Below are 24,709 nucleotides of genomic sequence, written 5' to 3' on the forward strand. Positions count from 1 at the left end.
AGCTACCCTTCACTAAACACCATGGGTGCATGTAGATCTGGTTTAGATAACCGAGTGTTAGAAATGTAGACCAAGTTAAGATGAAAGAGGGGTTGCAAAAAAGGTTCAAGCAGCTGCGGCATTGTAGGAACACATGGGACTTTGAGCTACATTGCAAGTTCTCCCGAGAATTGCAGCTTCTACACTGCAGCTTTCATCATATCATGGTCAGATGATATACATAAAAAAAGAGGTCTACGAGTGTTCAACTTACCAAGTATTCTTGAGTAAGACACAGCTTAGGGAAGCAAAGGCCTCAATCAATTTATAAGAATGTGACAGCTTGAGACAAATATTGGGTTCTAAACAGGAATAGGAAAACAACTATGGAATATGGAGTCAACAATTCAAGATCTGATCCATACCCAAGTGGCATTGTATCATTAAAGCATCACATACCCACTTCAAAGCTTTCTATGATCCCCTTGCCGGGAAAACTCAGCGAATTTGTCATGGACCAACTCATCAAATTGTAAATTTCTACGATAAGATTTCACCTATTAAGTGGAGGGCTCTTAGTATCCATATAATAGGTAAGACAACAGCCCATAAATCACGACGAAGATGGTTCAAAAGGCGAGAATTAAATCGAATCACATTATGAATAAGCTGTCATCAATCAATATTCATCAACTAGAGACTAATAACAACAATTCCAAGAAACTCAGCCAAAAACAATTTGAACAAAGAAATAGCAGAAATATATGTATATGTATATGTATTACCTGGAAAATTGGGTGCAAAGATGAGCAATTCAGTTTTCATACACAACTTGGACAAGAAAGGGTTCTCTCCGGAAGCAGCATTTGTACAGAAAAGGAAGTAAATCGTTGATGATCGAATTAAAAACATACATACATAGATCAGGCAGCAAAAAGAGATGGGTTGGCAGATGCAGTACCCACTTGGACCTCTAGCAGCTCTAGGCGGCGCTCCAATGTATCAAGTTTCTCATTCAAAGATGCCAACTTGCTCTTTGTTGTAGCATCTGAAACAACCCAGAATATAGCAAGTCATCAATATGAAGAAAAGAGGAAGACCCAAGTGGACACTCATAAAAGATTACCATAATCAAACAAACCAAATATCTAAAGATTAGTGAGAAAAAGTACCAAATTGGACGAGGAACTCAAAGAGGCGGCGGACGTTGAGGGAGATATGGGAGATAAACTCGCGATTCTCCCAATCGGCTTGGACAGCAATACCCACATTCACGGCGTTAGTTATCCCTCCTGCTCTTGCCATTCTTTTCCCTTTCTCGGAGAATAAGAGATTGACAGAGAAGTGCCTTTATTGCTAGAAATGAACAAAACCCAAAAAAGCAATGACAGAGAAATGCTAGTTGCTATTGTGGTTGTGGTTGCCTGGTTGGTGCGCGGGTTGACTTGTACGCTCTCCACTTCAACCCGATATTAGTACTCCCTTTGAAGGCAATTCAGCTGCTATTGGTTGAAGAGCCCACACCATGGCTTAATTACAAATATAATATATATATATATATATATCTATATATATTTTTTTATTAAGATCATTGGTAATTGAGATTCATGGCATGAACTCTGTTCGTAACTTTGACCATGCTTATAAACTCTTTGTGATTATCTACCAGAATTGCGTTCATTTTGATGTTAGAGGGGACGGTGCTCAAACACAAATAAACATGGAGCAATTATACATATCAAGATTTCACAAAAAGATGGAGTCTTGTGTATCAATTATTTAAGAGCTAGTTAATCCATACAAGTACTAATAAAAACAAAAGAAAGTTGAGCAAGTTCGATGAGGATAAAATCCTTGAAACCCAAGTTACTTGACAATGTCACCAAGTGTTTGAAGATAATGGGAAGATACAAACAACCTTAACCACGGGACAATACCTCGGTTGGTTATATTTTGAATTTAGGATAGATGCATGCTGCTAAGGTTGAGAATTCAAATCAGTTAGAAGTATTTTCTTAGAGTTATCTTGTCTCGTCAACTTTCTACTCACTTTCGAGATGGAGTTAGGAGCCACATTTTCTTCTGCATAAACTTCAACCCAATCTTACCTGTCGCTATTCTGACGTCCCGAGATTTATGTCCACTAAACTGTCTAAAGGTCATGTTGAGTTAAATGGTTCCACAGTTACCAAAAAAGAGTTAGTAAAAACACCCCGTATAGTTTACCTAGAAATTGGTCGGGATCAAAGGCGCAGGTCACCCCATTTCAAAGTAAAGAAGGCCAATACTCTTATTTCTAAGGCTACTTTCACCCAGAAAAGCCATCTGAGTTGACTCTATAAACATGCAGAGCAAACTGAATACTCATTTGGTCGTATTATGCAAAACACAGTACCATTCATCTGTAGCAATTTATCATTTATCATCAGGCATGAATTCTATTGTCTTTGAGTGCCCTGCAAAGCACAAGAAAACCCAATCTGTCTGAGTGGCTCCATCAATTGCCAAAAACCATACCTATCACCATCTAATCTGTATAACTTTACTATTTCAATTGACTTCAGCCACCAAAGGAAGGGTATATCATATAACTTCAAAATCCAGTTGGAATAAAAAAGAAGCCTAAGTTGTTCTTCCCAAACCATGCTGGTGCATAACAATTCAGCATTTTATAATTCATGCTGTGCTGGTCAGTGGTAATAGGCCATTATGTCGGAGCAAAGGCTCCGGTGAAGGTTCACGCCCTCTGAATGCCACAAAAACCTGGAGATCCAACATCATAACATTTTCTCTCAATTTTCCATCAATAAATGGTGAGAAATAAGAGAAGTAAAACCAATTATATGCAAGACACAAGAATTGTGGGTAGTATTGGCTGACCTCCAATGGATCTTTTCCACCCCCAAGAGCAAGAATGGTCTCCCGGAACTTGTGGCCTGTTTCTTTTACAGCCTGTAGCAGTGCATAACAATGAAACATATTAACATAGTGATTACGATAATAAGATGATGCAGCCTAATAAATATAAATGTAATTTATGGCTGCAGAAGTCATTGGGTCTCTTCTGTTTATATGATTTTGGTTCATTGCGTTTTTGGTTTATGTGATATCCTAGAATCATGTGTTGGGTATTTAAGGTCAACTTCATATTTTGTGCTGGCATTTAAGGGTTGGTTTTGACTCTTTGGCTAGAGACCTGCGCTAGAGGTCAGCACCCAACCGCCGTTGCTCTGCCGTCCAAATTCCAGTTTCAGATTCAAAATTTTTTTATAGGTTTTTGTTGTGGGTTGTAGTTATTTCAATCTTAATCTAAGTTGAAAGCTTTGGTATCTTATTTCATCAATAAGATCTCATTTGTCGTTTCAGTTTACATCACAAGAACAATAGTATCAGAGTAACAATCTGTGCAAACGAAAAAGGGTAAAAAGTGAACCAGGATAGACATGCACTACAAGTCTTAAGATAGTCTTATCACAACAACAGGATCATAACACCATCGAGTTCCCAATGATATAAAAAAAAGCCACAAAATACAAGAAAACCAGGACACGTATATCAGGAAGATTGCAAATGAACTTTGAGATTTTAAGCCTAACAAGAGACAACCAGTTCACATGCATGCTTGACCATGCAATAATGGATACGATATATCCATCTACTTCAGTACGCTAGTGGATTATCTATTTCAATGACAACTAGGTCTCAATCCCCGTGATATAAAGGAAATGATGGAATATCAAATAACAATTCTATAAAAGCCAACCCTTCTACCACCATACCTTGCTGTCTTCTAAGCCAGCATCCTCAAATGCTGAAAAAGCATCCGCAGACAGCACCTGTGCCCACTGAAAAATTAAGATTTCAACTTCAGATTTGGTTATAAACGGTACTGAACAAGCAATTATAACTCAAAAACAAACTGGTTATTGAGCAGAGACTCAAACCCACTGACACTCATAACAGGGAATACACCAGTTAACAGGACACAGTAACAGAGCTGGAGAAAGCAAAAAAAGTATATACCTTGTAGCTGTAATATCCAGCCGCATAACCACCTTACCATAAAGAAAGTCAAAAATATATAGAAATTAAATAAGTTTCATAAGAGGATATCAAAGTTATGGAAGGAAAAACTAATGCCAGGAACCAGGAAATTTTTTTTTTTTAAAAAAAAAATCCAAGTCAAAAAGAGAACCAGAAAATATATGGCTGAAACTGCATAGGAACCTATCCTCTGGCAGCAGAGGGATCACTTGCATTTTTCTAGAAACCCTCTGATCAACATCATCTATGGATTCTGATCCACCAGGCACATATCTTGTGTGCAGCTCCAAATCTACGCTTGCAAATCTCAACTGAAATGTTTTAATAAACGAGTAAGAAACTAGAAAGCCTCTCATGTATTCAAGTCAAAGCCCACAGGATAACATGACAAGTTTTACCAACAAAAAAAATGTCTACACATCAAAACATAGAAGCAACCAGCGTAGTCACACAGGTATTAGAATCAATGTTAAATTAGTTACTTTGCCATTCAACCCAATAAGTTAACTTGTTGGGTTGGAACTTTTCACATCATTTATATTCTAACACTCCCCCCTCACGTGTGGACTGGACAATTCTGACAGCCTAACACGTGCACAACAAACGAGGCCCAACACTAGGGCAACTCTTACAAGACCCACACTTGGGGCAACAATGATTGGGGGTTTAAACTGCGGAGGCTAAATTTTGAACCCAAGACCTCTCGCTCCAATACCATGTTAAGATTAGTTACTTTGCCATTCAACCCAATAAGCTAACTTGTTGGGTTGGGGCTATCAACGTGGTGGCAAAGTGCTTAGAGGCATCAACATACTATTAACATCTATTTCCAATAGGTTTCCCTTGAATTCATCACAAAGAGAAAGCAATTAAGTCATCAAAAAATGGGTCTATCAAGTCCGTCTAATATGATTTCATGAATCAAACATTGGATCAATCAGCAACATCCTCTCTTAAATATTAAGGAGCATGCATTCCCCAATCAAAAGAACTAAACAACCATAGAGATGCTGTGAGAAATAGTTCTCAAGATGCTCAAGATCATACTCACTTTCCAAAGTAAAGGAGAAGCATACTCGCAAAATATATACCTCCATTGTGTTGAGAAATAAAAACCGAATGTAGGCATGCTAAGTAAAACTACAACCCAGGTGTTGCTACAAAAAATAAACCCAAAAATACCAAGAAATATGAATAATCACCGCAATTTTCTACCAACCTGACGAAGACAAAGGGAGCCCGCACGAAATGTCCTTGCTGCACACAACTTCAAATATACATCTTCGGGAAGATTCTCCCCAGTTTCATAGTGCTTTGCAATGCCCATCAAAGTGTCCCTACAGCGAGGCATAGAAGCAAATGAATAAATATTTGACAGTACCATCAATTATGTGGCGAACAATCGGCAGAGCCGCAGAAATATTTCTCCACAAATTTTATATGGTACAAATCATGCATAGGGAAGAGAGATACAATATTGTTTATGTAAATCATCTCAATATTGAACACTATTTTAATGCCTAGATAAGGATGTCGATATAAAATGATACTGTAAATAAAACTGTTGAAATATATATTAATGATGTGAAACGCCCCAACCCAACAAGTTAACCTATTGGGTTTAATGGAAAATTAACTAATATTCCTATGCTTTACCATAAATCTTTTTTGGTCCTCATGGTTTTAGAAAATACGTATTTAGTCCATATGATTTTAACTTTAGACATTTTTAGTCCATCCATTCTTTAAACACTAACACCATTAAATCTCGTAGTCCACATGGCACCAGACACTTAAATTTGACGTCAATCATTAATTTAGCATCCAAGTCATTGTTATTTATTTTTCAAAATATAGAATATCTTTAATTTATTTAATAAACGACACAACTAATTTTGACCCAACTTTCCTTACTGAATACGGTAATTTTGGAAGACAAAAAATAATATCAAACTTCCACATTGTTTAGTTACTGACAAAATAAAAGCAGTTGTAAAGTTGAAAACACCCCAGAAAGAAAAAAGAAACATATTTTGCATAGAAAGATAAGGGTTGTGGGAAAAGCCCAGATGTTGTAATTCATCAAATAAGCCCTGTGGGCACATCTTCCACATTAAATTTTCCTTATCATTTTCGAATAAAAAACTTATGAAGACCGTCACACAGATGTGTATGTAGGTTATTTAATTAACATATTTTTCCTTACCGGTGGTAACACCAGTTTTCCATGAATTGAGAGGGTAACTCAACAGCATCCCATTCTATCCCCCGAAGGCCAGCAACTAGGCCCTCTTCCTGTTTGGTTAGCATATGCTGAAGGGCATGGCCAAATTCATGAAAGACGGTCTTTACCTGCAAAAGCCCCATTGACAAGTGGAACAAATATTGTGTAAAACAAAGCACTATTGTACATCTAATATGCTGTTTCCCTACTGGTGATATAAAAAATTAGCAAATCGAGTCAGGGTACCAAATTCTTCTCCATCCCATGACTAGAAAATTTAATGACAGCTAGACACATGCTTTCCATCCAAGAAAATTACAGACACAAATACAGCAGTTCCAGTTTAGGAGTTCTGATTCTCAAAAACCGTATATGTCAACAACAATATCGTCCTTGACTGCAAATACTAGCATTGTATGAAAAATCAAGACGATCATATCTACCTCATAAAATGTCATGAGACTTGGCTTGCCACCCACCGGTGGTGTCTGGTTGCACACCATGTGGGCAATGGGCAACCTTGGGGCAGTACCATTGCTAGAAAGAACTCGACTACGAGCAACTACCTCACTCATCCATGCACCTCCCTTTTTTTCAGATGGACGAGAATATGGATCAAAATAGAAGTACGCAATTGGACTGCCAGACGAATCTTTGATGCAATAAAATTTAACATCATTATTCCAAACCTATAAAAAAGACAGACGCGTTAAGAAGGTGAGAAGTGGACTATTTATGTCATAAGAAGGATAGCAGAAATAAAGTAGATGGAATTTATTACAGTGGTGAGACCATCAGCTGGTTCAATATCTATTCCAAAAAGTTTGTTCACAAGGCTGAAAAGGCCATCCATAACCTTTGGCAATGAGAAATATGGCCTTAGTTCTTCCTGCATTATCAAAAGAAGGAATCTACATAAGTAATCCCAGAGAAAATTTTTATTATTTTTTACTATTACCAGAATCATAAAAAAATTGAAACGAAGAAATGAAGTAATATAAGATGGCTAATAGCTTAAATAATTGACACTTAGAACTATTCTCATGTTGATATAAACCTATAACATCGAGAATCGTCTAGGACGTTTGGGGCATGTATGGTATAGACATATTGGTGCACCATAAGGAGAAAAACCATGGAGGAGATACTACTACTAGAATGAGAAGAATCGAACGAAAAAAAGACTCAGATTGAAGAAATAAGAAAGGACATGGACTCTGTAACACTAATCAAGAGTGTAGCTTTGGATAGGAACAAATGGTGAAAGAACATGGAATTCACTACATTGTCACCCAGGTAGTGGGTTCCAACTAATTTCTTTGTGTGGATTCATGTAGCCACCCCCAAATTCTTTGGGATAAAGGTTATAATTGTCAGGAGTGTTGAATAATTATAAGGAATAATATTTAATCAGTTGACGTGATCTATAGCATCAAGACAAGGATAAAACCAATCTATGATATCTTAAAAACCCCACTCAATAACCAACAAGAGTGCTTGGTTGGCAATCGGTTGGGTTAGACATATGTGTACCCAATGTTTGATTCCAGCAGCATATTTCTGTGGTATTTCAAAAGAAAACAAAAAAGCCCAGTCAATATCAGTGCCCTTTTTTCATGTCCGGCAACTATCTAAGGTAAATTTCATACTTCCTGTATCCACTCACTTCTAAAATCTGGTTAACCATAGTTGTCTTAAAAAATACAAAACATAAAAGTAAAAAAATAAAGCAAGAATATCTAACACGCAAGGGGCATGTTGAACTGCCTGTAAAGATTAAAATCTCATTCTCCTCTCCAATACCCGCCGCTGAAAACACACATCTTTAAAACTTCCTTGCAAGTTTTTAGCTGAAAACATGTACTATAGTAACAAAACAGTAAAATAGAATTTCAAATCATGAGACTCCGCAAAAACATTAATGGAGTATCATATCTGAAGAAAACATCAATTGCACGAAGTTGCATGAACATACATGAAGCGCCAGATTGTGAAAACCAACATACTATGACACTCATCAAGATAAAATCTATAAAGCAAGCAAGTGATAAGTGCACCGTGCATGTGCTGCACATACACCGAAACACATGGCCACAAATCCATGTATAAAATTGCAGACAGAGAGAGAAGTGATTTTACCTCGTTGATATCATACTTTGACTCACGAAGCCTCTCGCTCCAAAAGCTGATATCCCAGTGGCTAAAATCATTGGCTTCCAATGCACCTTGCTTCTTAGAGAAACTTATAAGGTCTTCCATATCTACAGAAATGAAATAAATTTTCAACCCGTAGCAAAGATTGAAGTTCACGAAACAACTTTTGAAGCTATTTAAAAAGAGAGAGAGAGAGAGAGAGAGATAAGGATAGGCATGATAATCATTACAAAGTCATACTAGATTCATATTCTTTGAATCCATTAAGAAATAATTGTCACATGTTACCTTGAACAGCAGGATCCCAAGAGGCTTTACGAAGCTTTTCTAAGAGCTCTTCTGCCTTGTCAACAGTCGCCATTTTTTTTGCCATGCTTAACTGTTTGTATAGACTTCACTAAGTAAAAGAGAAAGTAGTAGTATAGAAAACAATAAATTTTAATACCTCAGCATAGTTATTGTAATCAAGGAGCTTAGCCTTTTCCAGTCTAAGTTTTAGTATTTGATCGATGATTGGAGTATTATCAAGATTGCCACTTGAGGCAAGGGTTACATATGCACGGTAGACTTCTTCACGTAAATCACGGTTTTGAGCATGTTTCATGACTGCCGTGAAACTAGGGGCATCCAGCGTTATTATCCATGGCCCATTTTCGGCAGTTGCACTTTCATGACCCTGATATGGAATACAGAAATTCATGCAAAGAGAAGATAATCAAAATTGCTAGTACTAAAGTCTAAAAGTGATAATTAAACATACAGAAAATATATATGTTGACTCGGAATACCTTAGACACTGCTGTCTGCGCAGCCAATCCAAGGGCTGTAGCAGGCAATCCTTCAATTTCTTTTTTATCAGAAATTAATTTCTCATACTTCTTTGTGGCATCCAGGACATTTTCACCAAACCTCCGAGATAGTCTTTCCAGCTCCTACAAAACAAATCATGGTAAAGAGTTCCAGGGATTATTAGTATTATTTTCTTAGGCTTATTCAGAACTGATAATGCAACAGATTTTACTGATTGCACAGCATACAACCTATAAGACTATAAGAGAAAAAGAAAAGAGGTTGAAGTTTTATGTGAAAATTACTCCTAATGTATTCCCTAGTCCTGATAAGATAGATAAAGTATAGTGCTTATAATATGCACAATAACATTCTATAGGTTTAAATAAGTGTATGTTCATCGTTTACCACGTGTCTGACAGAGCATATGCATATTTTTTTCATAGAGTTTACTGCAAGAAAACAACTCAACAGAACATCTTAGGTAAACATAATAATCCAAGGTTTGCCAGGGGAAAAAGTGTAGTCAACATAATAAAAGATAGTCCCACGATGAAGCAAGTAGTAAAACAACAATTGACTTTGAAAGACAATAACTCTGGAATAAATAATGAACAGACAGAAAACCACATAGACAACTATACAATTTACTTATTATTGTTTAAACACAATTATAAGAAATTTGGTATGCACCTGTTCAATTTTATTGAATTCCTCTCTTTTAGCATCTTCAAGAGCAACACCACCAAGAATTGCATCCCTTATCTTGTCTACATTTGTTAAACAAATATATCTATATAAGTCATCATGCATGTCAAACAACTCAAGTATAAAGCTTAACCTTTATATAGAATTAAGTAAAAAAAAAGGATTTCTTGGCCTAGTGGTAGCCATTGCTTATGATTTTGAATAGGTTGAAGGTTCGAATCGTACCACGCGCTAAAACGAACTAATAATAAAATCAGTATCATTCACTAAAAAAATATAGGATTAAATAAAAGGATAAATCTATGCTGTGAATGATATAAAATTCCGTGCACTAATCTTTCATGAGAATATGATTTAAGGCTCACTAACTATACATGAAATGGAGGAAATTCACTTTGAAATAACATTCCAACATCGCATGGGTAAATTTTTTACTTCACAAACATTTTCCACATCCTCCCAAATTGCATTTGGTCAACATCTACAGAGGGGAAAATGCTTACTTGTTCTTCCACTTTTAATAAGTTTTTTTGGTTTTCAATTTCTCCTCTTCTTCACATTTTAGCTATTTTTCTTGTATAAGTTCTTTTATTTTCAGTAAGAGACGTAACAAAATAATTTCCACGAAACCTGCAAGTTCCTAACAATTCAGGATCCGTGTAGTCACACCCAATTCCCAATGCTCTGGCAACTATGAGGTCTGAGGAGATAAAATGTCCAAAGGCTCTCTCTTGCTTTGAAATGAAGCCATACTTTTAGTGTAACTTTGTGACCGCTCAGTCGCAAGTGGAAACCTTAACATTTGGTAAACAAGTTCGTACATGATGATGAACCTACCATTAGCATTTTTTCAAACTGCCTTAGCTGCCCAAGGCAGAGGCAACAAAGATTTTTAAAAGAAATAGAGTGAATGATGAAATTGGTAAAGAGTCCAGATGCATTGCACGTAGGTATAAAACCAGTGACCTTTTTTCCTTTTTTCATGGCACCCAATATTTTACTTAATCCTCACCCTAATCCCAGCCATATCCATTCATTTGTGGAAACAAGCAAGATGCAGCCTCACAAGTAAACTACTTTAATGGCATAACACTAAAATCTATGACTGAATGATATGATGAATATGAAAAATATTACCAAAGTGATGTCAAGAATACTCACTCTCTACTATACGTTTGCGAGCTTCACTCAGCGAATGCCAGTTACTAGATTCTTTGATAGCTTTAAAGCCATTGTAAATTGGCTTGCTTTGTCCCAGCCTAAGCAAAAACTTAACCTTTTCTGGCTGGAAATAAAAATAAACAATGTAAGCACCAAAAAACATAGACTATTATAATTCCTTAAACCAATAATGACTAAACATCAAATTTTTTCAACTTAAATTGCTATTCAGCATTACATTAAAGAATGCCCAACCGCTAATACATTACGTATAAATGCAGCAAGAAAAAATTTACCTGAACTTCTTCAATGGCGGAACGGAGTTCAGAATTATCTTTTACTGCCTTAAGATGACTGATTATTCCCCAAACAATATACAGTCCATCTAGCATCTTCTCCAAAGGTTCCACCAACTTGGGCCACGATGGTTCGACAGTTCTCTCCAATTCATCTAAGTCGCTCTCCTACATAACATTAATCATCAAAAACACACATTCACACCCACAATCGAGAAAGTAGCCACTACCCAGACTGGGAATACAGAAAATGGTCCAAAAACACAATCGGAAACAGAGCATCGATTCAATAAACCTAAAGCGAGCAGATAAATATTAAGAAAGGCAAACCAGCTTCTTCAACAAAGCGCGAATCCCAGGTCGGACATGCTTGGCGTCGACAACATCGAAGGGTGGGAAGTAGAAGTCCTGCAGAAGCGGATTGTTCTGGAGACCCTCATCAACAGCAGTATCAGAGACAGTGGCGACAGCAGCATCAGCCATCAAAAAAGACCAGAGAGAGGTGCAATAGGAACTAGGAAGACGAGAAAGAGAGTGTGGCGGGGTAACTTTGACTTGTGGAAGAGGGAGTATGAGAGAGGAAGACCAGAGGGGACAGAGATAGGATTTGAGGAGTTTTATGGGGCAAAATAGGGATTTCGATGGAGTACATTGTCTGTCTGACTCCGATGATCGGAGAGACCGAGGGAGAGAGACGTGAAGAAGCCATAGCAACCGCAACCGAACAAACTATAAACCGCCAGCCAACAGTATGTTACGTTGTTACCAAAATATCCCCCGAACAATGTAAAATACTTTTTTAGTAACCCGGAGGCCGTAACCCAATGGCTGCTTTGTGACCCCAACGTCACTTTTAAATCCAAGTCTGATTGTGACAGTCCGCACTACTACGACAAACGCCTAGTGGCTGCTTTGTGACCCCAAGCCAGTTTTAAATCCAAATCTAATTGTCAAAGTCTGCACTACTACGACAAACACTTTAGAGCAGGTCAAAGCCCCTCAAAAATGGACTGCAAAGCCCAAGAAACCCATGAGAAATATCTCACCTAATTTCAAATTCCCAACCTCAAGTACATGTAATCTTTTAAGTGCGGAAAAGTAACCAACCAAGCTATTAAATCGTGAAAACTCGCTATTCCATTATTTTGATTGATGAGTTATACATGGATATCATGTAACTAAATATTTATTAGTGTATTCTGCATTATAAATTGGTGGTTCAATCTTCATCATATACTTTAATCATAAAAACCTTGAACATTCAACCTAGCAGATTCAATACATGATTCAGTTTTATTATATGAGTGCCACTCTCGTACTTAGATAATAAGGCATAACATAATATAAAAGTGTAATCAGCCCTGATCATGGGCCATTAGCAGTTTTTCAAATGAGAGGATGAAAGAAGACACTCTCAAGTTGAGTTGATACAGGTAGGTATATATACATTTACTGAAGTTTCCAATCAAGATTGGCATAATTATATATACCCATATATACTAAGCTCTGCATTGCAATCCTTGCTGTCAGCTGACAAGTTTGTTCCATCTCTCTGTCTGCTTCCATCCGATCTACGAAACTTTATTTGATATCTGCACCCTGTTCCACACCATTTCTATATCAGCAAATAACCAAAACAAACATATACATATCTGCCGTTGAAGTCCAACCACCACAATCAGTCAGTCTCACCATATACCTCGCATAAGGGGACGTCTAGTTTCTGTACTTCATGGTTTCTTTCTCAAACCCGATAGTAGGGAATTGCTTTGCATACTCTTCAACATCCTGGCGTAGTTTTGCAATCTCCGACTGGAAGTGAGAGGCTTGCATTGTGGCCAAGAAGTCCTTCAATTTCGTTCCTGGTTTACAAAAAGCAAACCGCAAGCAACCTCGTATTAGCATATTCAGGTAAATGAAGTAGTTGCAGACAAACATGAATAAAAGCCATAACTCATAATAAGCAGCACAACATTGACCATCAGTGAAAAATGGACGAGGAAAAGTACAAATAGAGAACAGAATGAAGGTGCCAAGGATAGAGGAACCTTGGGTTTCAGCCTTGATCTTCACTGCAACCTTCACAGCAGCATCAAAGAACTCTGCCACTTTAACAAAATCCTCCTCAATAAATCCCCTAGAAGTTAGGGCGGGGGTTCCTAAGGCGTAACAACATTTAATAAGATATAATCAAATGGATATTATATGAGGTAAAATATTCTCAGTTCAAGCATTTACCCATCCTGATGCCACCAGGAACCATGGCAGACACATCTCCAGGAACGGTGTTTTTGTTGGCTGCAATATGAACAGATTCCAACACCTTTTCAACTCTAGAGCCATCGATACCCTGTATATAGAATCAACATCAGGAATTCTGCAGGAAAGTGTGCAATATTCATGAATCAAAAAGAAACAGCAGATTCGCCAGTGTATAGTTTCGCATTTTGTGTCTGGATATACTGCTTGTAGAAGTAAACAGTTAGGGTCGACCTCCTAAAAAGGTTTATGAACCACAAAATTGTCTTCGACACTAAAAATGTCAAAATATAAACAAGAACAAGAACGTCATTTACCTTGTTCTTCAAATTCACCAAAACTAAATGGTTTTCAGTTCCACCCGACACAAGTTCATACCCGCTCGCCGTAAGAGTCTGTAAAAATTGAGGAAATTTCAAGTAATTAAACCACCAGAGGTATTTCAATAAGACCCATTGACAAGTGGGAGAACATTATTCGCGTATGTGAGCTTGAGAAATTTATGGTCCTAAGGTCTTGGTTTCAAAGTAGATCATACTACATCCTAAAGAGCACCTGTGCAAACTTTGAGCAATTACTCAGAACTTGCTCTTGATAGGCTTTGTACTCAGAAGTGGTAGCCTGAAATTCATAAAAGAGGAAGGAGTCATGAATAAGAAATTTCAATATTTTGTGTTTATAATAGTATTAACTATTAAACAGCAAGGAGCTCTTAGCCTAGTGGCAGCCAACTCCTTAGGACGTGAACCAATAAAAAGTTCGAGCCCCCTCTCATACTAATAGTAATAATAATGACTATCAAAAAAGAGAGTAGTATTAAACAAATACGAAAAGTGGAAGAGTGAAGCCAAGGTCCCAATACTGGCACTTACAGCTTTAGACAGAAACTGTTGTTCTATAGACATCATGAAATATTTTTAGTAAATCAAAGAAAGAATATCAACAGAGATTATCTTATCTATGCACACCTGTTTCAATGCAACTGCTAATCCAGTAATAGTGTGGTTGTGTGGACCACCCTGAAGTCCAGGAAAGACAGCCTGGTTGATTTTGTCTTCATAGTCGTACAACACCTTCAGAAACAACTCACAAGTATACATGCCAATTCAATTTGACAGCATAATCTCAATATTCAGTAAAGGAGAAGAAACTGGGCCAGAAATACATAACAAAGAAGCAGACTAGATGAGGCAAGGTGCAAAAGGCTTTATTAAGTGTCTTTTCCCATCGGGCAACTCACCTCCTTGCCTTGTTTGTTAACTTCTTTAACCCCTTTTCTAAAGAAAATCATTGCTCCACGTGGCCCACGGAGTGACTTGTGAGTTGTAGTGGTCACAACATCTGCATAGTCGAAAGGTGATGGGATAACACCAGCAGCAACCAACCCACTGATGTGTGCCATATCTGCCAACAAGACAGCTTTATGTTTGTCGCAAACCTGTTCAAATGTTTAACAGGTGAAATCCTGAACTTACAAATGAATGAGGCAAAAACCATAAAGTATTGTACATTACAATATTATCAGGATTGCTATAGATTACTGTATAGGGTACCTTGCGTATCCGCGCATAGTCATATAGACGTGCATAAGCACTTGCACCAGCAACTATTAATTTTGGCCTGAAGAGAGTGGCACTTTTCTCCAACTGCAATTTATCACTTAGCATCTCAGATAAAACAATAACGAGTCACAGGCAGAATTGGTAGTGAGCATTAAATTATAGTTAATTCCACTAAATTTTCACAGACACCGTGCCATTCGTTGATCCTATTCTTTATATAGAAATTAAATTCATCCCAATCATAAATCATAAAGCAGCTTCTTTTGTATGCTTCATTTCGGCAAGCTTAGGAACACCACAATGGATCTAACCATCTCACACAACCCAAGAGCAGAACAAAAATGATCATCATAAATTTAAAATTGCAAAGCTACCTGGTCATAGTCAATGTAGCCAGTGCTTTCATTCAATCTATATGGCATTGTCTCAAAAAATATGGACACGGCAGATATCTTTTTGGTGTCAGTCTGCAGGAGAGAAGAATAAATGACATAATTATGAAATATCTTAAAAGCAACATAATTCTGTAGTAAGTATTTTAGGCCTTCCTATTTGTGTGTGTGGGTGGTGGTGGTGGGTAGACAGAACATTGTAACTAATTGGTTCCACTGGCTTCAATTTGAAATCACTCTACCAACGAAAAAGGAGAAAATGCCGAGTACAGGTTTAGGTCCATCTTTTTAAGCTATTGATTATCAAGAATGATGATAAAACAAACTGAGCGGCATAAAACATTGTGGACGTACCTGATAACCATGGGAAAGATGCCCACCATGAGGAAGATCAAGTGCCATGATCCTTTCATGAGGTTTCAGTAAAGCAGTGTAGACATGGAAATTAGCTGGCGACCCAGACAGAGGTTGCACATTCACTGCAGTATAAAAAGTGGGCAGTGTTATTAGGTTACCCAACCTGGCCTAAGAAAACCAAACTCGCAAGATTTTCTTTCGTAACCGCATCATCTAGATAACTAATCTGTCTCCTTTTATAATAGAAGCATCTAATAATTCTCCAATACTCTCAGCAGTGGTTACAGCTGAGAAAATTTGAGGTCAGAAATGCCCCTATTTGTGGTTACGGTTATGATGATGATGATGAAGATGTACCTCCCCATTTAGCAGGATCCAACCGAAATGCTTCCAGAGCACGCTTCTGACATAAGGTTTCTGCCATATCAATGTACCTGAAAATCAAATTACTACATCAAATTTTGTTGTCTAAGTCAACCGCAAAGTTCAATAGAACAAAATTCAAGCTCACAAACAAAATGAATATGCTGATCTTACTGACAGCATCAACCAATAATTTGCATCACAAAAGGCATAAAGATTCTTTCACATACTCGTTTCCTCCATAGTATCTTGCACCAGGATATCCTTCACTATACTTATTGGTCATGACGGACCCAACAGCTTGCATAACCGACACAGACGTGAAGTTCTCTGATGGTATGAGTTCAAGTCCCTTACAACACCCACAAAGCTTGTTTCAGTAATACAGCAGATGAATAAGGTCAACGTATCAGTTCAGTGGGTGCACAAACAAAACCAGAGAGCAGACAGAGAGATGAAATCTTATTGCATAGAAGCATAAAATTTTAATTATCACTATTAATATAGGTATTTAATAATAAAAAAAAAAAACACAATTACATTAGACAAAAATAAGAACAAGACCATCGAGAGAGAGAGAGACTACCTTCCACTGTCTGGCCTTTTCGAGTTCGATAATGTCAGCAATCTCAGGATCCACAGCCTCAAGAGGCGCATTTAGTTGCTTTGGCCACTGCAAATGTAAAAGATTTTAAGATACTTAATGGAAATCAAGATTAAAATTAAAAAAAAAAAAAAGTGAAATCGAGGATAGAAAAAAACAGAGCTTACAGTGACGCCAGATTTGCTCTTCTCATAGACAGCCTCGTTGGGCAGAGATGACTGGGAAAAAAAAAAGTTAGGTTATGGAAAAAGTACGAAGGAAAAATGAGAAGAAGAGGAAATACATGAATACCATGTAATAGAGGGATGCGCCAGCATTGAAGAGAGGTCGAATTGGCTTGTCGATTGAAGAGGAAAGCCTGCGGAGCGCCATTGCCATGGCCATTTCTTTCTCTCTCTCTCTCTCTCACTTGGAGCACCACACTTTCTTCCTTATTGAGTGCTTCACTGACTCTGTGTTTGGAGAAAATTTTCTGGTTATCCGATTATCCTCTCTCGCACCACCATCACCAACAACCACCTCCTATTTTATCTCTTTTATTATTATTTATAATAACAAAACATGAATAAACTGTTATTGGTTGGCCCACCATATCTGGCTCTCAATGGTGCTGAAATGGAGGAATTCCAAACAATGTGGGTGTTTGACAGTGCGTTTGCACTGCGTTCAGTTGCAACACACCTCACAGCACCACAGTTTTTTGTGTCACGCCAAACAGCTTTTGCGTTTCAACTCACCTCACAGCACCACAACTTTTTACCTCACAGCACCTCACCACACCTCACAGCACTCTCAAACGCTTACAATGTATGTTGAATTGTCCTACGTAATCAAATTAGGTAAATTATTTTATTTTTGATTAATGTACAATATAAACATTAAGTTATTTTATATTAATATTATTAGTCATCTAATATAACCGTAATTTAGATACGCCAAACGCACCACACCGCACCGCACCGCAGTTTTAAAAGTGATGCGCCAAACAGCTTTTTGCGTTCCAACTCACCTCACAGCACCACAGTTTTATAACTCACAGCACCACACCACACCTCACAGCACCTCACAGCATTCCCAATGTACCCTTTTTAGTGCACTTGTCCAACGTACCCTTTTTAGTGCAATGCTTTCGAATAAAAAGGTGTTTGGTCGAACAGTCTGTTACCATATTCCTATATCACCGTCAATTTCAAACTGAAATAGTGAAACTACAAAGTTACTTTCACCTCCAATACAACAAATGTCGAATCAATTTTCAAAGTCAATTTTAGTAGGGGTGTAAATAATTGGTTACGGTCGATTTTTTTACATGAATTTAATAAAATTGGCAATCACTTATTGGTGATTATTTCAATTATTTCAGTTATCTGTTGATCTATTAAAAAAAATGTAATTTTTTTGAAATTAAATGATTGATCGATTAGGTTATTGATTGGTTACGGTTATTCGAGTATTTTCTTACAACCATAAATTTTATTCTCAATCAATTTTTTTGTTCCATTTAAATATATATTTTTTAAAAATTATCAAAAATAATTGATATCGATAAATATATATATATATAATTTTAACCTCAAACTCGCCATAATATGTTTAATGATGTGACAAATACTTTTTGTCACCGTACCTTACCACCGTTTCAAAACTTCTTTTTCTTTTTCTTTTTCTTTTATAAAGAAAGTGTTGTAATTTATATGTTACTGGAAACAATTTGTGTGTAAGAGATTGCATCCCATTCCCACCACAATTGGCCACGAAAACATTATCAAAACACCTGCGTTTATTAGCCACAAAAGGGGTCTTTGGAGATGATGCAAACTTGATAGGGTTGAATGTAATTTTGTGGGACAAATTTGGCCACCCAAGGTTTCAATTCTCAATATTTCAAACAAACAAAGGCGTCACTTTCCCAATAGATTGATATCCAAGTCGAAGCCCCTTGAATTGAACAAGACAATGCTCCTTGCCTTTGAGGCTTGTCTTACAACTTATAAGGGCTGGGCCTGTAAAAACAGGGACAAACACACGATTTTTGATGTTGTAGTTTCTCTTTGCCTATGTGCTGGTACATATACAAGTAAGGTCATGATGGCAATGATGACCCACACATGTAGACATTTTCTAGTCTAAAATGACGGCTTAATGTGGACATTTCCTAGTCTAAAATGACGGCCATGATGGCCTACACATGTGGACATTTCCTAGTCTAAAATGACGGCTTAATGTGGACATTTCCTAGTCTAAAATGACGGCCATGATGGCCTACACATGTGGACATTTCCTAGTCTAAAATGACGGCTCAACGTCATGACAAACATATCTTCAGTCAACTTTGTGTGTCCCGATTATTCTCCTTGACATCCTGAATATCTGCTCTAACATCCCTGACATCTGTTTTAACACTCCCCCTCAAGTGGGAATATATGTTGATGATTCCCAACTTGTTAATCAAGGCCAAGAATTGTGAAATCCCTACTGATTTGGTAAAAATATCTGCCGGCTGTTTCAAAGTTGGAACATGAAAAGTTTTGATCAATCCAGCTTGAATCTTCTCTCTCACAAGGTGGCAGTCAATTTCTATGTGTTTGGTTCGCTCGTGGAACACAGGGTTTGATGCAATGTGTAGGGCTGCCTGGTTGTCACAATGCAGCCTAGCTGGTTGTGAATGTTTAATACCAAGGTCATGTAAAATGTATCGTACCCAAGTTATCTCACAGCATGCTGATGCCATCGAGCGATATTCCGCTTCTGCGCTTGATCGTGAAACCGTGTGTTGTTTCTTGGTTTTCCAAGAGATTAGTGAATGTCCAAGGAAGACACAATATCCCGTAGTTGAGCGCCTTGTGTCACGACACCTTGCCCAATCTGAATCACAATAAGCATTAATCTGCATGATACTGGTTGCCGAAAATAGAATTCCTTGTCCTGGTGCCTGCTTGATGTAACGTAACACTCGGTGAGCTGCTTCCAGATGAGGAGTACGTGGTTTGTCCATGTACTGACTAAGTATATGAACAGCATATACCAGATCCGGTCGAGTAATCGTCAAGTATATTAATCTTCCAATTAGTCTTCGGTAGGAAGTGGGATCACTGATGTACTCTCCTTCATTCTTGCTAAGTGACAAATTCTGTTCCATGGGAGTATTAACTGGCTTGGCACCAAGGTAACCTGCATCTTCCAGTAACTCAAGGGCATATTTACGCTGTGAAATTGCAATCCCTTTGTTGGAGCGAGCAATTTCTATTCCTAGAAAATACTTCAATGCACCGAGATTCTTGAGTTTGAACTGTCTCATGAGATCGGTTGTGGTCTCTTCGATGTCTTGTAAGCTGCTTCCTGTGAGGATTATGTCATCAACGTAAACAAGCAAAGCAGTAAAGCTTCTACCTCGGGTTCGGATGAATAATGAGTGATCTGATTTAGATTGAGAGAAACCAGTCAATTTGAGTGCAGTAGTCAACTTAATAAACCATTGACGAGAGGCCTGCTTCAATCCGTATAAAGATTTGTGTAATTTACATACTCGAGTCTCCCCCTTTCGTCCGAATCCCGGAGGTAAAGACATGTAAACTTCTTCCTCGAGATCACCATGAAGAAAGGCGTTGTTGATATCAAGTTGGCGAAGATGCCAGTGTTGGGTGGCTGCCACAGCGAGGAGAATGCGGACTGTAACAAGTTTGGCAACTGGGGCAAAGGTCTCACGGTAGTCAAAGCCGACAACTTGATTGTACCCTTTGGCAACCAATCGGGCTTTGTAGCGTTCAACAGTACCATCAGGATTAAGTTTGATCTTGTAGACCCATTTGCATCCAATGGCTTTCTTGTGTGGGGGAAGGGATTGTAGAGACCATGTGTTGTTGTCTTGAAGGGCTCGAAGTTCTTGATCCATAGCTTGACGCCATTGAGGATCCTGAACTGCTTGGGAGAAGGTGTTTGGTGTTTTGATGGCAGAGATGGAAGTAGCAAAAACTCTGTACAAGGGAGACAACTGATTATAGGAAACAACATGAGAAAGGGAGTGATAAATACCTACATGTTCAGCCAATGAAGAGGTTGATGTTGGTGGAGATCGAGCGGGCAATGAAGCTTCTACATGGTAGTCTTGGAGATAGCTGGGTATACGAGTTGGGCGTTGTGATCGAGTGGAAGGCAGAGACTGTATGGAAGTAGATTCTGATGTGGTGGTGTTGGGTGGAATAGGTTCAGGTGTAGGAGAGGAATGTAGTTGTTGCTCATGAATAGGAAGTGTCGGTGGCTGAATGTCTGCATGAGAAGGATGGGGTTCTTGGTAAGTATCGGATGAAGAAGGAAATAAAGGTGAAGTAGTGGGAGGAATGGCAGCGGAAGTGGAATGAGGGAATATTTGTTCATAGAATATGACATCCCGAGAGATAAAAAACTTTCCAGTTTCTAAGTTATAGACTCGGTACCCCTTTGTCCCATATGGATATCCAAGAAATATGCAACGGATGGAACGGACATCAAATTTAGTAGGGCGATGATGATGTGTGGAGGCAAAGCATAGGCAACCGAATACGCGCAGATGCATATAGGAGGGTGGTTTCTTGAAGAGAATTTCATATGGCGTTTTACCTTGAAGGACAGCAGTGGGTGTCCGATTGATAAGGTAAGCAGCTGTAAGAATGGAATCCCCCCAAAATGTTTTGGGAAGTTGGGCTTGAAACAAGAGTGCACGGGCAACATTTAGAAGGTGGCGATGCTTGCGCTCGGCGACTCCATTTTGTTGTGGAGTGGAAACGCAACTGGTTTGATGTAAAATTCCCTTGTTAGAAAAAAAATCTTGCATTGAAAATTCTGGGCCATTGTCACTACGGATAATTTTGATGCAAGATGAGAATTGTGTTTCAACAAAATTGATGAATGAAACAAGGAATTTCCGTGCATCTGATTTGGCATGCAAAAGGTAAACCCATGTGCAGCGAGAAAAATCGTCAACAATGGTAAGGAAATATTTGTCTCCATTGAATGTTGGAATGTGATAGCCCCCCCAAATATCAACATGGATTAACTCGAATGGTGTTTTTGTAGTAATAGAACTTAAATGAAAAGGTTTACGAGTTTGTTTGGCAAGGGGACAAATAACACAATCATCAATAGAGCAAAAATCAATATTCTTGGTAGACAAGGAAAGAGCATGTAGGCTTTTATTGGACAAATGACCTAAACGTTGATGCCAGAGATTGGAGGAAGTTGAGGCTGCTGTGGAGACAGAGTGACACCCAGATATCTTCGAAACATCCAAATAGTAAAGCCCATTGCGCTCAGTTCCCATCCCAATCATCTTCCCCGATCGTTGGTCCTGAACAAAACAAGATGTATCAGAAAACGTTGCACAACATAAGGAGGTCTTAGCAAGTTTGGCTACGGAAATTAAATTCAGTTTGAATGAAGGAACACAGAGTACATTATAGAGAACGAATGTATCTGAAAGGCGGATGGTCCCGATGTGTGTTACAAGAGCAAGTGCATGGTTGGGTAGATGTACATGTTGGTTAAGGACTGGTGTCTTGGTGGTCAGAAAGGTCGGTGAACATACCATGTGATCGGTGGCCCCTGTGTCAAAAATCCATTGGGTATCTGGAATGAAATTGTTTGCACAAACTTTGTTACCTGACATGTTGCTCATGGTGGTGGCTGCACTCACTTGACTTGCCATGTTTCCAATTTTGTTTTGATTTATGAGGGCAATGAGATCATGATATTGTTCTGCCGTGAGATTGTAAGGAGTGGATGGTGTATCAGTTCTTTCTGATTGGGAATCAACATGATGTGCCTTTGAGCGGAAATTGGAATTGACATTGGATTGGTTGTTCCTATCACCGTGATTATTGGCTCGCTTCAATTTTCGACAAATATCAACAGTGTGTCCTTTGTGACCACAGTATTCACACTTGAGGTGTGCACGACAGTCTTCAGCAGTGTGCCCCATGAGATTGCAGCGGTGGCAACGTACATTGTTGTTTTGATTCGAGAATCTCTTTTCTGCCGAACTAAAACTATTCCTGGCAGCAAAGGCTGCTGCTTCCGGTGTCTTTCCCAAGACTTGGGATGACACGACTCGCTGTTTTTCATCCTGGTTAATGAGGGAAAACACTTTGTTGACTGGAGGTAAAGGTTCCATGAGTAAAATCTGTCCACGTGCGGCTGCGTAGACCTCATTGAGTCCCATGAGGAACTTGATGGAACGTTGTGTTTGTTGGTACTGCAGCAGCGTTTTGGCGATATCTCCACTGCAAGATGGCGTAGGACATAGAGCATCTCGCTTATCCCATAAACTTTTCAATTTAGTATAGTACTCACCAATGGTCATGTTACCTTGTAGGCAATCATGAATTTGTTGTTCAATTTGAAATAAGTATACACTGTTGGAAAGGCCAAGTCGATCCTTCAACTCATTCCAAAGATCGTGCGCGTCTTCATTATACATGACGCTTTGTCCAATGTCAGGTGATATTGTGTTGAGGATCCATCCTTTGACAAGAAGGTTGCATCGAATCCATTGTTTCATCTCCACTACGGACTCTGCAGGTGGTTTAGTCACAGTCCCATCAATGAAACCATCCTTGTTCTTTGCAATGAGAGCCATGAGCATCGCATGACTCCAAAGAGAGTAGTTGTCTTGATTTAGTGCTTGATTCACTAGGACAAGACCAGGTTGATCCGAGTGATGAAGATAGAGAGGATTGCTTGGGTCGTCATACTTGTGTGATTGAACTTTGGTAATCTCAGATTCTTCTGGAGTGCCGTCGTTGTTCTTGGCCATTGGTGCTGTTGGTAGTGATGGAAGAAGATGGCTTGTTGCTGGTTTTGTTTATGTGGTGTGTTCTTGAACCTGCTCCGATACCATGTAAAAACAGGGACAAACACACGATTTTTGATGTTGTAGTTTCTCTTTGCCTATGTGCTGGTACATATACAAGTAAGGTCATGATGGCAATGATGACCCACACATGTAGACATTTTCTAGTCTAAAATGACGGCTTAATGTGGACATTTCCTAGTCTAAAATGACGGCCATGATGGCCTACACATGTGGACATTTCCTAGTCTAAAATGACGGCTTAATGTGGACATTTCCTAGTCTAAAATGACGGCCATGATGGCCTACACATGTGGACATTTCCTAGTCTAAAATGACGGCTCAACGTCATGACAAACATATCTTCAGTCAACTTTGTGTGTCCCGATTATTCTCCTTGACATCCTGAATATCTGCTCTAACATCCCTGACATCTGTTTTAACAGGGCCGGCTTTTTCATCATGGGCTGAACAGAGAGTACTACCCTTGGGCCTATATGGGCATATTTTATTTTACCGGGCTAATGGGCTCAAGCCTCTGGAGTAGCCAACCTAAGGTCCTAAACTGCCATAACAGTTACCAATATATCATTATATCTTAATGGAAATGAACTTTCACTGATATATCTTTCAATGCTTGAAGAAATCTGTTGACATTTTTGCTTATCAGAAGGTGACAAAACTTTTGATGTGTCTGTGAATATTGGAAATAAAATACCAAACGAAGTTTTTTTTTTTTTTTTAATTATTTTAAAGGATGAGCATCAGCGGCTAGCTTAGCAAACCCCCCATTGGATGTGACTGTAATAGAATTCATCCACTGTCAAAATGTTCAGTTTAAGCCATAGCTACTATGCAAAGGATGGTTTCCCAGTTTGAACTTAAACATTATGATGCAATTATGTACTTTCTGTCACAAACTTAGAAGACAAAACCATATTAGACGTGATCGTAAAAGTACTCATCCACTATGGAATGTTCGGTTTGAGCCATA

The 24,709-nt window shown here is 38.4% G+C and overlaps 3 protein-coding genes across 7 annotated transcripts; all 3 read right to left on the minus strand.

Annotated features, from left to right (window-relative positions):
* Positions 1-717: 717 nt before the first annotated feature.
* On the minus strand, positions 718-1,441 carry LOC119998719 (protein BRICK 1-like). The gene is made up of 2 exons (XM_038846096.1): positions 1,152-1,441; positions 718-1,027 (listed from the first exon to the last, which is right to left on the minus strand). The coding sequence occupies exons 1-2, from the start codon at positions 1,282-1,284 to the stop codon at positions 903-905; spliced, it is 258 nt and encodes an 85-aa protein (XP_038702024.1). The 5' UTR covers positions 1,285-1,441; the 3' UTR covers positions 718-902.
* Positions 1,442-2,309: 868 nt separating this feature from the next.
* LOC119998718 (probable cytosolic oligopeptidase A) lies at positions 2,310-12,091 on the minus strand. Of its 3 annotated transcripts, none has more exons than XM_038846094.1 (17): positions 11,686-12,090; positions 11,356-11,523; positions 11,060-11,183; positions 9,884-9,960; positions 9,190-9,333; positions 8,847-9,077; positions 8,690-8,780; positions 8,387-8,508; positions 7,029-7,136; positions 6,691-6,936; positions 6,230-6,375; positions 5,243-5,360; positions 4,175-4,334; positions 4,003-4,034; positions 3,759-3,815; positions 2,860-2,931; positions 2,310-2,742 (listed from the first exon to the last, which is right to left on the minus strand). In XM_038846094.1, the coding sequence occupies exons 1-17, from the start codon at positions 11,836-11,838 to the stop codon at positions 2,656-2,658; spliced, it is 2,136 nt and encodes a 711-aa protein (XP_038702022.1). In that variant the 5' UTR covers positions 11,839-12,090; the 3' UTR covers positions 2,310-2,655. The 3 variants fall into 3 exon arrangements, with proteins under 3 accessions (XP_038702022.1, XP_038702021.1, XP_038702023.1); XM_038846093.1 differs by having other exon boundaries at positions 3,759-3,824; positions 11,686-12,087; XM_038846095.1 differs by lacking the exons at positions 4,003-4,034; positions 4,175-4,334 and having other exon boundaries at positions 3,759-3,824; positions 11,686-12,091.
* A 531-nt stretch (positions 12,092-12,622) lies between these two features.
* Positions 12,623-17,411, minus strand: LOC119998347 (serine hydroxymethyltransferase, mitochondrial). Of its 3 annotated transcripts, none has more exons than XM_038845652.1 (16): positions 17,184-17,411; positions 17,060-17,110; positions 16,875-16,961; positions 16,519-16,640; positions 16,283-16,359; positions 15,923-16,047; positions 15,551-15,643; positions 15,168-15,260; positions 14,855-15,052; positions 14,583-14,687; positions 14,170-14,235; positions 13,932-14,009; positions 13,594-13,705; positions 13,404-13,514; positions 13,055-13,217; positions 12,623-12,954 (listed from the first exon to the last, which is right to left on the minus strand). In XM_038845652.1, the coding sequence occupies exons 1-15, from the start codon at positions 17,274-17,276 to the stop codon at positions 13,072-13,074; spliced, it is 1,557 nt and encodes a 518-aa protein (XP_038701580.1). In that variant the 5' UTR covers positions 17,277-17,411; the 3' UTR covers positions 12,623-12,954; positions 13,055-13,071. The 3 variants fall into 3 exon arrangements, with proteins under 3 accessions (XP_038701580.1, XP_038701581.1, XP_038701582.1); XM_038845653.1 differs by having other exon boundaries at positions 13,048-13,217; XM_038845654.1 differs by lacking the exon at positions 15,551-15,643.
* Between the last annotated feature and the right edge of the window lie 7,298 nt (positions 17,412-24,709).

This window comes from Tripterygium wilfordii, chromosome 5, assembly GCF_013401445.1.
Source record: "Tripterygium wilfordii isolate XIE 37 chromosome 5, ASM1340144v1, whole genome shotgun sequence".
NCBI classification, from domain to species: Eukaryota; Viridiplantae; Streptophyta; class Magnoliopsida; order Celastrales; family Celastraceae; genus Tripterygium; species Tripterygium wilfordii.

What these genes read in the sequence shown, in the direction of transcription:
- LOC119998719 (XM_038846096.1), bottom strand. Translation starts at nt 1,284, where the DNA reads ATGGCAAGAGCAGGAGGGATAACTAACGCCGTGAATGTGGGTATTGCT. An exon ending in TGAGTTCCTCGTCCAATTTG is followed by an intron (nt 1,028 to 1,151) that starts GTACTTTTTCTC and finishes GGGTTGTTTCAG; the next exon opens with ATGCTACAACAAAGAGCAAG.
- LOC119998347 (XM_038845652.1), bottom strand. Translation starts at nt 17,276, where the DNA reads ATGGCCATGGCAATGGCGCTCCGCAGGCTTTCCTCTTCAATCGACAAG. An exon ending in AGATACTATGGAGGAAACGA is followed by an intron (nt 16,360 to 16,518) that starts GTATGTGAAAGA and finishes TTTGATTTTCAG; the next exon opens with GTACATTGATATGGCAGAAA. An exon ending in ATCTTTCCCATGGTTATCAG is followed by an intron (nt 15,644 to 15,922) that starts GTACGTCCACAA and finishes TCTCTCCTGCAG; the next exon opens with ACTGACACCAAAAAGATATC.
- LOC119998718 (XM_038846093.1), bottom strand. Translation starts at nt 11,838, where the DNA reads ATGGCTGATGCTGCTGTCGCCACTGTCTCTGATACTGCTGTTGATGAG. An exon ending in CCGCCATTGAAGAAGTTCAG is followed by an intron (nt 11,184 to 11,355) that starts GTAAATTTTTTC and finishes TTTTATTTCCAG; the next exon opens with CCAGAAAAGGTTAAGTTTTT. An exon ending in TTGGGATCCTGCTGTTCAAG is followed by an intron (nt 8,509 to 8,689) that starts GTAACATGTGAC and finishes TCATTTCTGTAG; the next exon opens with ATATGGAAGACCTTATAAGT.